At 45.5% G+C, this 14,777-nt stretch overlaps 1 protein-coding gene across 1 annotated transcript in view; it reads right to left on the bottom strand.

Annotated features, from left to right (window-relative positions):
* EDARADD (EDAR associated via death domain) overlaps positions 1 to 14,777 on the bottom strand; it is a 107,817-nt gene that overhangs the window by 53,543 nt on the left and 39,497 nt on the right. The window contains exons 4-5 of the mRNA XM_061162980.1: positions 5,109 to 5,167; positions 523 to 562 (exon numbers count right to left, since the gene is read on the bottom strand). Coding sequence (XP_061018963.1) covers positions 523 to 562; positions 5,109 to 5,167 — 99 coding nt within the window. The remainder of the gene's footprint in view (positions 1 to 522; positions 563 to 5,108; positions 5,168 to 14,777) is intronic.

The raw sequence follows: 14,777 nt of genomic DNA on the forward strand, positions 1-14,777 counted from the left end.
GAGAGAGCCTGAGACACCATTTTAAATGATTGGATTTAACAGACTCAAAGACTCTAAACCACCAAATTCTTCCCCTCCCCTTTTTTGTTTTTATTGGTTTGGGGCCATATCATGCAGCATGCAGGACTTTAGTTCCCTAACCAGGGATCAAACCTGTGCCCCCTGCATTGTAAGTTCAGGGTCTTAACCACTGGACTGCCAGGGAAGTCCCTGCCCACCCTCCCCACCCCCTACCTTTTAAAACTAATTTGAGTTATACTTCTGTCACTTGCAACCGACAGTCCTGGTTGTCCTCATTTTAACCATGCTAAAAACACCATAGGAACTTGATGTATCATTTGATCTAAAATCATTTCTAGATTTTAATAAGAAAATTCATGCTACAGATGATCAAATCAGGCACTAAATTATCAGTATGTTTCTGTTCTACAATTTTAACAAATGAAAAATTACTCTGACTAGTGCTTTGTTCAGGACAGGAGAATAATCACAAGCACAAGCTGTTGCATTAACTGTACATACCTTTAGGGAGTCCTGTGTCTTGAATGGGATACTTGTCTGACTGCAGAAACCAACAAAAGGGGAAAGTTATTTTTTTAAACACTATAGTCAATTATAAGATCAAAGTGAAAAGAAAGCTTTGTCTTGGGAAAGTCATGATTTTCATTTAAAATCTTGCAAGTGTTTAGCCTTGAATTTATCCATAGGCCTGACCCGTGGCTTATTCTCAGTTTTAAAGAGATGAAATCAAATTTGACGAGACGTCAATGCTGGAATATGAAACAGAACAAGCCTTCAGCTCTGACCATAAACCACACTTCCTCTCTTGTCTGCAGTGTTATTTTACTCCCTGCAGCTCAAAACTGAGGGACTGTCATATCTTTTCTCACCACTTCTGTGACAGGCATTTGGGTCAATAAGCATGTATTCTGGGCAGCTCTCACAACTGGAGAGCTCTGTCCTGGATTGGCAGGATTGAAAAGGTAACTATCCCATAAGTTGCATGAAGATCAGTCACCCATATGCCCAGTTACGCACAGTTCCTCAGTGCTTTCCTGGAGGGCAGTACTGTCACAGGGAATTCAAAATAGCAAATGCTCTTGCAATCATGTATTTCTTTGTTGGTCCTGATAAATATGCAGGTATCTAAGCTTCTGGAAACTTCTACTTCAGATTACACAATGTAGTTGTTTTCCAAAGATTTCTATGAGAGAAGCTTGAATGTGCCCAGTTTCCCTAGCCTGCCTCTGACCCCGCCTCAGTTCCACCATCATCTCCTCTGGGCCTTTGGGTCCATGGCTCTCCAGCTTAAACAAAGCTGCACCTCCCAACTCTCCTGTATGTCTCCCCACTGTCTTCCTTGGACAGAGGAGGAAAAGAAACAAATGCAGCACCAGGGATTCTTTTTGTAAGGGAAAAAAAAACTGAGTTTATTAACATTATTAAGCTTTGAAATTAACATGACTTCCTTAACATAGTCCAATATTCTATGGAGGTTTGAGTTTACATGGTTGTCATCTATGTATTTAACTTTGCTTATTGATCAGTAGTTAAAGGAAGGCTGTTATGTGGTCATCACTCAGTATCCTTGAGGGTCTGATTCTAAGACCTTCCATGGATACCAAACTTTGGATGCCCGAGTGGGATTTTAGTTCCCCAACCAGGGATGGAACCTGTGCCCCTTGCATTGGGATCATGTAGTCTGAGCCACTGGGCCACCAGCGAAGTCCTATGCCATTTTATGGAAGGGACCTGGGCATCCAGGGATTCTGTTTTAAATGCCTTTCCTTGGAGTTTCTTTGGAGCAGAAGCCTCCAACCTCTTTCCACAAAAGAAATTAATCTTCTTTATGTTATAAATTCAACCTTTGAAGGGCCTGGGGTTTAAGGTCAGACACACTGGGAGTCAAGCATGTCTACACAACTGAGCCCCGAGAACACTTTGGACACCAGAGGCTGGATGAGTTTCCTTGGTTGTCAGTACTCTGTGTGTATCATCACACACCATTACCGAGACCAGTAAACACTGTCCACACAGCTGAGAGGGTAACTGAAAACCACCTGCTTACAACTCTCCTGGGCCCTGCCCTATGCTCCTCCTGCTTTGGCTGACTTTAATCTGAATCCTTTTGCTATAATACACCACAGTCTTGAGTGGGAAAAAAATAAACATCAATCAGAAAGAACCTAAAAGTCAAATACTTTCCCCCCTGACTAAATACTGCCCCATACTCTGCCCCCTAGAACGTGGAAAACACAACTGTACGTACTATAGTACTTCTCAGACTCGTTTCAAAGTATTTTTCTCAGACTGTGAGTGTTTCAAGAGAAAGGACCATCCCAAGGTTTTGACTAAGTTCAGTCTACAAGAACGAACAAGTGTGGGTTTCCTGGACAGACTGACAGTTGAGCAGGCCTAGAGGATGCCCAGGACTCAGGACGGCCACTGCAGATGGTGGGCATAGAGGATCAAGGCCAGGTGGTTGGGAGACTGATGGGATCATCACATCATCACAGATGCTCCCATCAGTGGTGGGAGCAGAGACAATGCTGGGGGTGGAAAAGGAAGACACCGTTGGATATGAAATAATGGAGCCGGTTTCCATGGAAGACCCTGGAAGTGAGGTGAAGGGACTGAGGTGCCATCCTAGGATCTCAGGAAGCTTGACTCACCAAACACTGCTGCCTGCCTGGTGCCCACCTCTGCATACATGGTCGGCACAGCCTTGCAGAGAGCCAGCCAAGCAAATCATCCCCACACAATAGCATAAGAAGTAGAGAAGACAACAGCCGAAGGCCCCAGGACACAGCAGAGAAGGCCTTCCAGGTACGGAATGCTTAAGTTGAGTGGCAGGGTGCGTAGGCGCTCACTAGGTGAGGAAGCGGGCAAGACCAGCATTAGGGGTACCTCAGGATGGCGAGAAGGCATGGGGCATCCAAGGAGCAGCAAATAGCTACACACGACTGGGATGCTGAGACAAGGGGACCTCATGTGCCATGTCAAGGACTGTAAATTTAATCCTGAAAGCAGCAGGAATGTTATGGTTGAAATCTGTGCACCCCCTGTATATGCCAAAGTCCAAACCCCTAGTCCCTCAGACTGTGACCTTATTGGAAATAGAGTCAGTGTAAATAGAATTAGTTGAGCTGAGGTCACACTGGTGTAGGGTTGGCCCTTCATCTAACAGGATGGACATTCTTGTAAGAAGAGAAGAGACACAGACACCCAGGGAGAAGACGGCCATGTGCCACTGAAGGAAGAGAGCGGAGGGAAGCAGCTACAAGCCCAGGGACACCACGAACTGCCGACAACCACCAGAAGCCAGAAGGCACAAGCCAGGATTCTTCCCTACAGGTTTCAGAGGGAGCACAGCCCTTGATTTTTAGTCCATTTGCATGACCTTGTCAGGCAGCCCCAACAAACGAATACAGGGAAGCGACAGTAAAGGCAATTTGTCCTGGAGTCGTAGAGGAGTGAGGAGAGGCAGCCAGGACTCCAGGTGAGCCGTAAGGAGGGGGCCCCCAAGGAAGGGAGATGCTGGTGTCAGGGGATCGAGTGGACAGCAAGACAATCACAGGTCAGGCAGTGTGAAGGGTGAATTAAGTAACCCTTTTGCAGGGGTCCCCAACCTCTGGGATCTGATGCCTGATGATCTGAGGTGGAGCTGATGTAATAATAACAGAAATAAAGTGCACAATAAATATAATGCACTTGAATCATCCCCAAACCATCCATCCCCACCTGGTCTGGGAAAGTTTGTCTGCAATGAAACCGACCCTGGTGCCAAAAAAGTTGGGGAGCGCTGCTCTATAGAACCCATGGCTTTAGTAACAGGCTACACCCAAGAGGGTCATAAGACCTGGCCACAGGGCCATTGTGTGCTCTGCTTCTACATGAGTTAGGAGCTAGAAGTTTTTCATATTGGCAGTGTCTCAAAGTTTGATTCCCTATGCTGTCCACACTTATTAAACTGTGCTGTAGTTATAATGCGAGGCCATGAAAACAAACATTTCAGGTTTCTAAGACATTAAGGTGCCTTGTGACTCACCCCCCCCCCTTTTTTTTTTTTTTTTGGCTGTGCTGGGTCTTAGTAGAGAAGTGCAAGATCTAGTTCCCTGATCAGGGGTTGAATCCAGGCCCCCTGCATTGGGAGCATGGGGTCTGGACCACCAGGGAAGTCTCCACCAAAGACTTAAAGACATTGAACTGAAATCCCTTGAGAGTACTTATGCCATTCTAACTAAATTAATACAAATTCTTCATGACTCAATAGATCACATCCTCCAGACACTTTGAAAAACAGGAATGTATCTCACACTGCATGCATAGTAACACACACAATGCTGTCAAAGGCATTTATCTGGTCATAAGTAAGAGGCAGTATCGAGTAGGGGAGCAGGGCGTCAGTCTGGCTGACTTTCTACAAACCAGCTAATTGCCATATCCTCATCTACAGTAGAATAATAAAATCTTTTATGACAGTAGACACAGCACAGAGTGGTTATGGGATGGTGGGGCAGGGATCTGAAGCCAGCTGATGGGTTCGAATCCCACCTGGGCTGCTTCCAAGTTTGGCGACTTGCCTCACTCCTTGTGTCTCAGTGTTTCAGCTGTGAAGCAGGCAATGCCTACCTTTCAGGACTGTTTCAGGGGTAAAAGTGGTAATTGACAACGAATGCCCACCTACCTATGGGCAGCCCTCCATTACTGTAAGGTGTTCATATTTTTTCTTTCAATCTCAAGCTATATATTTTGATTTCTGAAGAACAGGGTCATTAAAAATAGATACTATTAAAATTAGACAAGCAGAGACTTCTCTGGTGGTCCAGTGGTTAAGAACCTGCTTTCCAATGCAAGGGACACAGGTTCCATCCCTGGTGGGGGAACTAAGATTCCACATGCCACATGGTGTGGCCAAAAAAAATAATAAATTTAAAATAAAAATAAATAAAAATACATAATTAAAAAGACAAGTAGATAAAGACCTCACATAATCTAAGAAGAACACTCCTGACATGTGCAAAATGAGAACAGAGTCTAACACCAATAACAAAGGGAGAAAAAAAAACAACCAAAGCCACACCATTAATGTAAAATGAGTAACCTACCGTATTAAGGGATATAGTGCTAGGGTCTGTGTCTTCCACTGGTTCCTTTGCCAAATGATCTGTAAACAAAACACAATAAGAGAATTTTCTTCAACTTAAAAGCACAAATGTATCCTTTGATAACTGTCTTCATATAAATGCAAGCTGCCTCCGTCAGTTTGGAGAAAAACTTTCAATCATTAGTAGAGACAAAAAAGAAAGAATGGGTTCAGACTGCATCAAGAAAGTGATTAAGACAAACTACATTAAAAAAATTATATATATATATATTTATATTTATGTTTTATATATATTATATATATATATATATTTGGACTTCCCTGGTGGTCCAGTGGTGAAGAGTCCATCTGCCAACGCAGAGAACACAGGTTTGATCCCTGGTCCTGGAAGATCTCACATGCCATGGGGCAACTAAGCTTGTGAGCCACAACTGCTGAGCCCACATGCCCTAGAGCCTGTGTTCTACAACAAGAGAAGCCACCGCAATGAGAAGCCTGGACACTACAACTAGAGAGTATCCACTGCTTGCCACAATCCACTGTATCCACTGAAAGCCCAGGAGCAGCAATGAAGATCCAGCGCAGCCAAAAATAAATAAATAATGTTAAAAAAAAACATGTTTTGTTAACAGTTTACTTATAAATGTCTACAAACACTCAGAGGTACAAATAGCTACAAATGATGCAAACATGATATTAATTAGTGACTCTTTTACACTTCGGATTTTGAGATAGACTGGGACCTGGGACTCTCTACTGGGGTGCTCAGGCCTGACAAATATCTCCTTGAGCAACAGATACAAAGAAACTATAAGGGACTGAAAATATCTGTGTGCATGTGTAGTTGGGGCAAATTATGAACAACATACAATAAGGAACACAAAAAGGGCACAAACCAACTGCCATTTCCGAGGCTCTGGGAACAAAGGCGGGGAACTGCATATGATCCCTGCATACAGACCCACCATGGGGGTGGGCAGATCACTTAAGCCAGCGCTCTGGTCCATCCCCACCCTTGCCCCACTCACGGAACTAGCCTGCCCTCTGTAGAGAGCAAGGGCACCTGTTTTCTTGTTTTCACTAAGAGTAAAGCCTTGCCTGAGTTCCTCATCTGGTCTGTCATCAATTTCTACTGATTAAAAGGCAGGGAAGCCTTGTGTGCTGCAGTCCATGTGGTTGCAGACTCCAGACATGACTGAGTGACTGAATAACAACAATTGATTAAAGAGTCCAAGGACCCAGGCTGGCAACAATTTGATTATAGCTTTGAGAGAGAAAACTAGAAAAAAGGCTCAGAGGTTAAAGCGTCTGCCCGCAATGCAGGAGTCCCGGGTTCGATCCCTGGGTTGGGAAGATCCCCTGGAGAAGGAAATGGCAACCCACTCCAGTATTCTTGCTTGGAGAATCCCATGGAGGGAGGAGCCTGGTAGGCTACAGTCCACGGGGTCGCAAAGAGTCGGACACGACTGAGCGACTATACTTTACTTTACTTTACTAGACACTCTAGGAAACATCTGCTGGAAAACTATCTTGCTCAATAACCATATCTGAGTGGGATCCTCAGTATTTGGGCAGTCAGCACACAAGCTGCAAAACCCTAAGTGGCAGCCTTAGACCAGTCAAGATTCAACTTTCATTTTTCTCCCAAATCATCATGAAGTACATAATGTGGGCCAGGTCCGAGGTCCTGGGAATGCCTTGGGGCATCCAAACAAACAGGACAGGACAACCTGTGGAGGTTTGTTCCTTCTCCCTACACGTCTTTCATTGAGACTGTGTCTGGACTTTTCACATTCCTCTCCCTGCGGAGTATTGACAATGCCCAAAGGAAAAGTCATGTGAAGGGAACATCTCTTTATCTGTTTTATGATAGGCTACAGTCAATGAAGAGATTAAAGGAGGTGGCCCAGAGGAGTGGATGCAGACAGAGAGAGATTTGCCAGTGTCCCCCCATGGAGGAGGGGACAGACACCTGCAACTCCACAAGTAGAGACTGTGCCCTTGTCCCTGGCAGAGCCCACAGGTGGCAAGATCACATCACGGAATGCACAGAGGGGGCTAGCCCCTGGGTCCCAGGGTTCCCAGCCCCAGCAAAGAAATCCCATGATTTGGGTCTGGCACAGAAACAGAGGACTCCTGGATCCCAGAGTCTTCTCAGGCTTGGACCCTGATGCACAAAAAATTCAAGGCCCCTCCTTTTCCAAGTGCCATATCAGCCTCTTAGACTCCTGTATGACACTAAGGAAGGAGCCCAGTTCAGAGTGAAATGGAATTTCCTGCCAGCCCAGCAGATGACAGACTCAGACTTGAGTTTAAATCGACATAAAGACAATAAGAACAAACTGTGCTGCTAACTCTATTCTGAGTTTACAGATCTCCCGCTGCCCAAATAAGAGACAATTATAATACAGAGCACGTGGTGTGAAGACAGCAGAAATGCACAATGACGTGGAAACACATGGGAGGAACAGAAGCCCGCTTGGGGTGCACGGTGGGGAGAGCAGAGCCTGCAGAGGAAGTGGTTCCAGAGTCTGGAAGGCTGAGTTGAAGCCAGCCAGGAGAAAGAGTCAGGGAGGGGAAAGCATTCTGGACAGAAGGAACAGCATAGGCGAAGGCTGAGAGATGAAAAAGAACATGACATGCTAGTGGACTTCAACTAGGTCCAGCCAGACACTTGCATTTGGTTTTCCAGTTCTGTTTTTCCATCCTTCTCACGCTCTGGCTCCTGGGTAGGGAGAGGGTAGTAGAAGACACACCGAGGAGCTTCAAGGCCCTTCTTCCCTCCTCCAGTCACCGCCTGGTCTCAGCCATGTCATTTTCCCTAAAGTGTATCTGAATGACAATACCTTTTTTTTTTTTTGGCTGAGTGGTTTGAGGGATCTTAGTTCCCTGATCAGAGATCAAACCCATGCCCCCTGCACTGGAAGCAGGGGCTCAACCACGGGATGGCCAGGGAAGTCCTGGGATGACAATACTTCAAACGATTACCTCCACCGTGGGTGCGGGATTTTAGCAGGTACCCTGTGCAGGTATCCTATGACATGGAGGGCTTCTTTCCTACAGAGACATTAACGTGAGAGGAAGTAAAAGGAAAAAAATGAAGAAGAAAATGGAGAAGACAGCTGGGAAAAGACAGAAATACCCTCAAAGCAGCAGTGAGGATGCAAGTAGAACAGTTAAAGGGAAGGTGCACAAAGCCTGGGGAGAAGGCTTGGGTCTCACAACCACACCACTGAGACCTAGAGCTCTGAGTAACACCGTGACCCTGGATGACTCCTATAATTGTTCTCAGCCTCAGGCTCTTCCTCGGTAACATGAGGGTGGTCCAGGCTGGTTTCCACACCCAGTTGATCAGTGTTACTCTGGTCCAGGTTTGGGAATGATCCTCCCTGAGAATCTGTGCCTCAGAGGGTGACGGGGTGAACAGGAAGATATGGGCTGCCAACAAAAAGTGTTTGGAGCCCCAAAGGCTCTTGCTTTGGTCTGAAATCTCTGAGCACAAATGAAATTTAAGATGAGAAGGGCAAGGGGAATTTAATTTTTGTTGTTGTTTTCGGAAGCACAATAGCAGAGTGAGAGAGCAATCCAGAAAGGCAATGGGTTTCAGTTCAGTTCAGTTCAGTCGCTCAGTCGTATTCGACTCTTTGCGACCCCATAAACTGCAGCACGCCAGGCCTCCCTGTCTGTCAACAACTCCCAAAGTTTACCCAAACTTATGTCCATTGCGTCGGTGATGCCATCCAACCATCTCATCCTCTGTCGTCCCCTTCTCCTCCTGCCCACAATTGTTCCCAGCATCAGGGTCTTTTCCAATGAGTCAGCTCTTCCCATCGATGGCCAAAGTATTGGAGTTTCAGCTTCAACATCAGTCCTTCCAATGAACACCCAGGACTGATCTCCTTTAAGATGGACTGGTTGGATCTCCCTACAGTCCAAGGGACTCTCAAGAGTCTTCTCCAACACCACAGTTCAAAAGCATCAATTCTTTAGCGCACACCTTTCTTTACAGTCCAACTCTCACATCCATACATGACTACTGGAAAAACCATAGCCTTGACTAGACAGACCTTTGTTGGCAAAGTAATGTCTCTGCTTTTTAATATGCTGTCTAAGTTGGTCATAACTTTCCTTTCAAGGACCAAGCGTCTTTTAATTTCATGGCTGCAATCACCATCTGCAGTGATTTTGGAGCCCCAAAAAATGAAGTCAGCCACTGTTTCCACTATTTCGCCATCTATTTGCCATGAAGTGATGGGACCAGATGCCATGATCTTAGTTTTCTGAATGTTGAGCTTTAAGCCAACTTTTTCACTCTCCTCTTTCACGTTCATCAAGAGACGCTTTAGTTTTTCTTCACTTTCTGCCATAAGGGTGGTGTCATAAGGGTGCATATCTGAGGTTATTGACATTTCTCCCAGCAATCTTGATTCCAGCTTGTGCTTCATCCAGTCCAGCATTTCTCATGATGTACTCTGCATATGAGTTAAATAAGCAGGGTGACAATATATAGCCTTGACATACTCCTTTTCCTATTTGGAACCAGTCTGTTGTTCCATGTCCAGTTCTAACTGTTGCTTCCTGACCTGCATACAGGTTTCTCAAGAGGCGGGTCAGGTGGTCTGGTATTCTCATCTCTTTCAGAATTCTCCACAGTTTATTGTGATCTGCACAGTCAAAGGCTTTGGCATAGTCAATAAAGAAGAAATAGATGTTTTTCTGGAACTCTCTTGCTTTTTCGATGATCCATTGGATGTTGGCAATTTGATCTCTGGTTCCTCTGCCTTTCTAAAATCAGCTCAAACGTCTGGAAGTTCATGGTTCATGTATTGCTGAAGCCTGGCTTGGAGAATTTTGAGCATTACTTTGCTAGTATGTGAGATGAGTGCAACTGTGTGGCAGTTTGAGCATTCTTTGGCATTACCTTTCTTTGGGATTGGAATGAAAACTGACCTTTTCCAGTCCCGTGACAACTGCTGAGTTTTCCAAATTTGCTGGCATACTGAGTGCAGCACTTTCACAGCATCATCTTTTAGGATTTGAAATAGCTCAACTGCAATTCCATCACTTCCACTAGCTTTGTTCATAGTGATGCTTTCTAAGGTCCACTTGACTTCACATTCCAGGATGTCTGGCTCTAGGTGAGTGATCACACCATCGTGATTATCTGGGTTGTGAAGATCTTTTCTGTATAGTTCTGTGTATTCTTGCCACTGCTTCTTAATATCTTCTGCTTCTGTTAGGTCCATACCATTTCTGTCCTATATTGAGCCCATTTTTGCATGAAATGTTCCCTTGGTATCTCTAATTTTCTTGAAGAGATCTCTAGTCTTTCCTGTTTGATTATTTCCCTCTATTTCTTTGCACTGATCATTGAGGAAGGCTTTCTTATCTCTCCTTGCTATTCTTTGGAACTCTGCATTCAAATGGGAATATCTTTCCTTTTCTCCTTTGCTTTTCGCTTCTCTTCTTTTCACAGCTATTTGTAAGGCCTCCTCAGACAGCCATTTTGCCTTTTTGCATTTCTTTTTCTTGGGGATGGTCTTGCTCCCTGTCTCCTGTACAATGTCCCAAACCTCCGTCCATAGTTCATCAGGCTCTCTGTCTATCAGATCTAGTCCCTTAAATCTATTTCTCACTTCCACTGTATAATCTTAAGGGATTTGATTTAGGTCATACCTGAATGGTCTAGTGGTTTTCCTTACTTTCTTCCGTTTAAGTCTGAATTTGGCAATAAGGAGTTCATGATCTGAGCCACAATCAGCTCCCGGTCTTGTTTTTGTTGACTGTACAGAGCTTCTCCATCTTTGGCTGCAAAGAATATAATCAATCTGATTTTGGTATTGATTGTCTGGTGATGTCCTTGTGTAGAGTCTTCTCTTGTGTTGTTGGAAGAGGGTGTTTGCTATGATCAGTGTGTTCTCTTGGCAAAATCCTGTTAGCCTTTGCCTGCTTCATTTTGTACTCCAAGCCCAAATTTGCCTGTTACTCCAGGTATCTCTTGACTTCCTACTTTTGCATTCCAGTCCCCTATAATGAAGAGGACATCTTTTTTGGGTGTTAGTTCTAAAAGGTCTTGTAGGTCTCCATAGAACTGCTCAACTTCAGCTTCTTCAGCATTACTGATCAGGGCATAGACTTGGATTACTGTGATATTGAATGGTTTGCCTTGGAAATGAACAGAGATCATTCTGTCATTTTTGAGACTGCACCCAAATACTGAATTTCAGACTCTTTTGTTGACTATGATGGCTACTCCATTTCTTCTAAGGGATTCTTGCCCACAGTAGTAGAAATAATGGTAATCTGAGTTAAATTCAACCCATTCCAGTCCATTTTATTTTGCTGAATGTCGACATTCACTCTTGCCATCTCCTGTTTGACCACTTCCAATTTGCCTTGATTCATGGACCTAACATTCCAGGTTCCTATGCAATACTGCTCTTTACAGCATCAGACTTTGCTTCTATCAGTAGTCACACCCACAACGGGTTTAGAACTAGTCTTTGAAGCACTTGAGGTCTTCTATTATTATTTTTTAATTTATTTATTTGGCTGCATCAGGTCTTAATTGTGGCACACGGGATCTTTCACTGTGGGGTGGGGGTTCTTCAGTTGCAGTGCATGGGCTCAATAGTTACAGCAAGTGGGCTTAAGTGCCTCTTGGCATGTGGGATCTTGGTTCCCCAGCCAGGGATCGAACCTGCATCCCCTACATTGGAAGGCAGATTCTTAACCACTGGACCACCAGGGAAGTTTCATTTTTGTCTCCGTTTTTTATTATTTTCACTCGAATGCTTGTAACTGTATCAGACTCTGACTTGGACCAGGCTGGGGCTGATGTTCTTCCTTACATGTTAGTGTTAAATCCGCCCACAGACCCAGAACCAGGCCCGAGGTGGCCCCCTTCATGCTTGTTCTCCCAGGCCCATGTTGTGTACCCAAAGATTATCTGGAGGAGGGCTGATCCTGGTTATTTGAGACCAGTCTACCAGTAAGCATTTGTCCTAAAGTATTTTCTTAGAGCTCTTGGACCCACATGTTGACAATATTATTAAGTATAAAATAAAATAGTTTACTTTGAAGCTTTAAAATGTTTATTTTTACAGGCCCTAGGTAACAGCAGGCTGGGCCCCCAGACAAGGCTCTGATACCAGACGAGACAAGGGCACAAAAGAGCTGACACAAAAAGGAGGACCACGTGAACTCCAAGGTGGCAAGGCCAGCAGTTCAGCGAGGGGCCAGTGGGGACGTTCCTACTGCTCCTGGCTGTCGCTATACTCCCCCAAAGCTGCCTCCACTCTCCTGGATCGATGACTCTACACGAGGCAGAGCATGCTAAGTCGCTTCAGTCATGTCCAACTCTTTGCAACCCTTATGGACCATAGCCCATGAGGCTCCTCTGTCAATGAGATTCTTCAGGCAAGAATACTGGAGTGGGTTTCCATTTCTTCCTCCAGGGGATCTTCCCAACCTAGAGATCGAACCCCATCTCTTACATCTCCTGCACTGGCAGGCAGGTTCTTTACCACTAGCACCCCACACAAAGCAGAGATCACCCCAAATAAGCTGGTAAGTGACCAAAGCGGATTTCACTGCTGGCAGTGAGAAGATGTTTCATTCATATGAGCATCTCCTGGGGAGCTCCTCAAAAGGCATGAGCGAAACTCAGTGGTGAACTGATGTCTCTGGGCAGCTGGAGGGACACCCAGCCTGGTTCCCAGAGCCCCAGGCGAGAGCAAGTGAGGCTGTCACTTACTTCTCTGGGCCTCAAGATCCCAATCTTTACTATTCAGGGGTGAACAGAGAGCCTCCACATGCTCTTCCAGCTTTTTAAGTCCACGAGTGGGGACTTCCCTGGTGGTCCAGGGGTTAAGACTCCACATTCCCAATGTAGGGGGCATGGGTTCGATCTCTAGTTCGGGAACTAGGATCCTGCATGGCACAGACAAAATAAATATATAAATACTCTCTATATATGTATATAATTTTTTTTAAGTCCATGAAGTGAGAAGTACGGGCCCCACAGGGAAAGCAGCATCTTCAGGTGAAGGTCACAGGAAGCCCAACTACAATTACAGCTCCCTCTTACAGTGCCCCCGGGGCTGCCTGGTTTACACAGAGCCCCAGTTCATCCTCACAGCCACCCTGAGAAAGGACCATGCATCTCCTTTGTCCGTACTGAGTGCCAAAGTCACAGGGCGAAGGAAGAGCCAGAATTTGGACCTGGGACTTTCTGACTTCAAAATCTGCTTGTTTTCCACTATCTTCAGGGTGCCAGAAGTGGTCCATGCACTGGCCACTGATGACAGGCTCCCCTGGGGGGAGAGAGAGGGGGATCTCTGTGCCCAGGATTTCCCTGCTTATAAGGGTACCAGTCACATTGCATGAGAGCCCACTCTAATGACTTCATTTTGACTGCTTCGGTAAAGACTCTATTCCCAAATAAAGTCACATTCTGAGTTATTGGGGGTTAGGATTCCAACAAAATTTTGGGGGTGGGGGGAAGAGTTCAACCTGTAACGATTCACCCTCAAGCCCTCAAATTCATGTCCTTCCCATGTGCAAAATACATTCACCCAACATTCCCCAAAGTGGTCATCATTCTAGCATCAACTCTAAATGCAAAATCCCATCTACCCATCATCCACTCAAAGACCCAGCTCTCATCTCTTCCAGATCAGAATTCCCGGGAGCCCTGGAGCCTGTGGACTGCCAGCCGGCAGCCTCTCCACCAGGAATGATGGAGGACTGCCCAACACAGAAACATAGACACGGGTGAGTTGCCCAAGAGCGGCCCAGTCATGTCTAGACATCTCCCTTTATGAATCACATTAGATAAGGGCCAGAATTTCCTCGAGATAGTTTCTCAGAGGAAGTTCAAAGATCTCCTCTAAAGATGTTCTTTCAGGGAAACAAAGAGGAAAGCCTGTCACAGCTTACTGGCTTTCTCAAATCTCAGGAGCCAAGAGAGTGAGGCCTCACACTTCTTAGTGAAGAATTAAAGGCAATTCTTTGAACTTGTGATATCAGAGTTAATTTATTTTTCCTTTGTTATTATTTTTTGTACCTAAGCTTTTCTTTTGACCTACAGCTGTTTTCACTCCTGAGTCTAAAGAAGCCCTAGAGTCCTAACCGTATTCGGGATTACAGAAGCTCTCAGGGTGGAAGCGCTGTGTAATCTTCTTCCCCGTCTTAGACAGCAGCCCTGCTCTGTCATCCTTGGACCTCAGAGAGGGGGCTGAACAAGCTGAGAAAGAACCAGGGATCAAGAAGGCGTGCCTCTGGATGGTGGCCAAGCTGAGGGGGTCCAATCGAAGAGGGCGAGGGAAGGGGAGAGGAGAGGAACAGATGAACCAAGGGACCGAAGAGGAGACACAGACGAGAGGAAAATACTTGGGTAGAGAGAAGAAAACTTAGAGGCATGATGAGAAAGGGAAAGAAATGAAGTGGGCATTGGAAAAACCCATTGGAAGGGGAAGGAGAAAGGGAAGAAGGAAGAAAGGAAAATCGCAGCCTGTCACTACTCTCCGGTGGATGCGGAGGAAGAACTGACTGGTCTAGCTTTGATAACAAGGATGCTCCCACTTTAGCCCTGGTTTCTGCACCCAGTGCTAACTGGTGTTTGCAAGAAGGACAGGGTGCCACCTCAGACCCATCTAAGCCAGGAAGG

The sequence above is a fragment of the Dama dama genome, chromosome 15, assembly GCF_033118175.1.
Source record: "Dama dama isolate Ldn47 chromosome 15, ASM3311817v1, whole genome shotgun sequence".
Taxonomy (NCBI): Eukaryota; Metazoa; Chordata; class Mammalia; order Artiodactyla; family Cervidae; genus Dama; species Dama dama.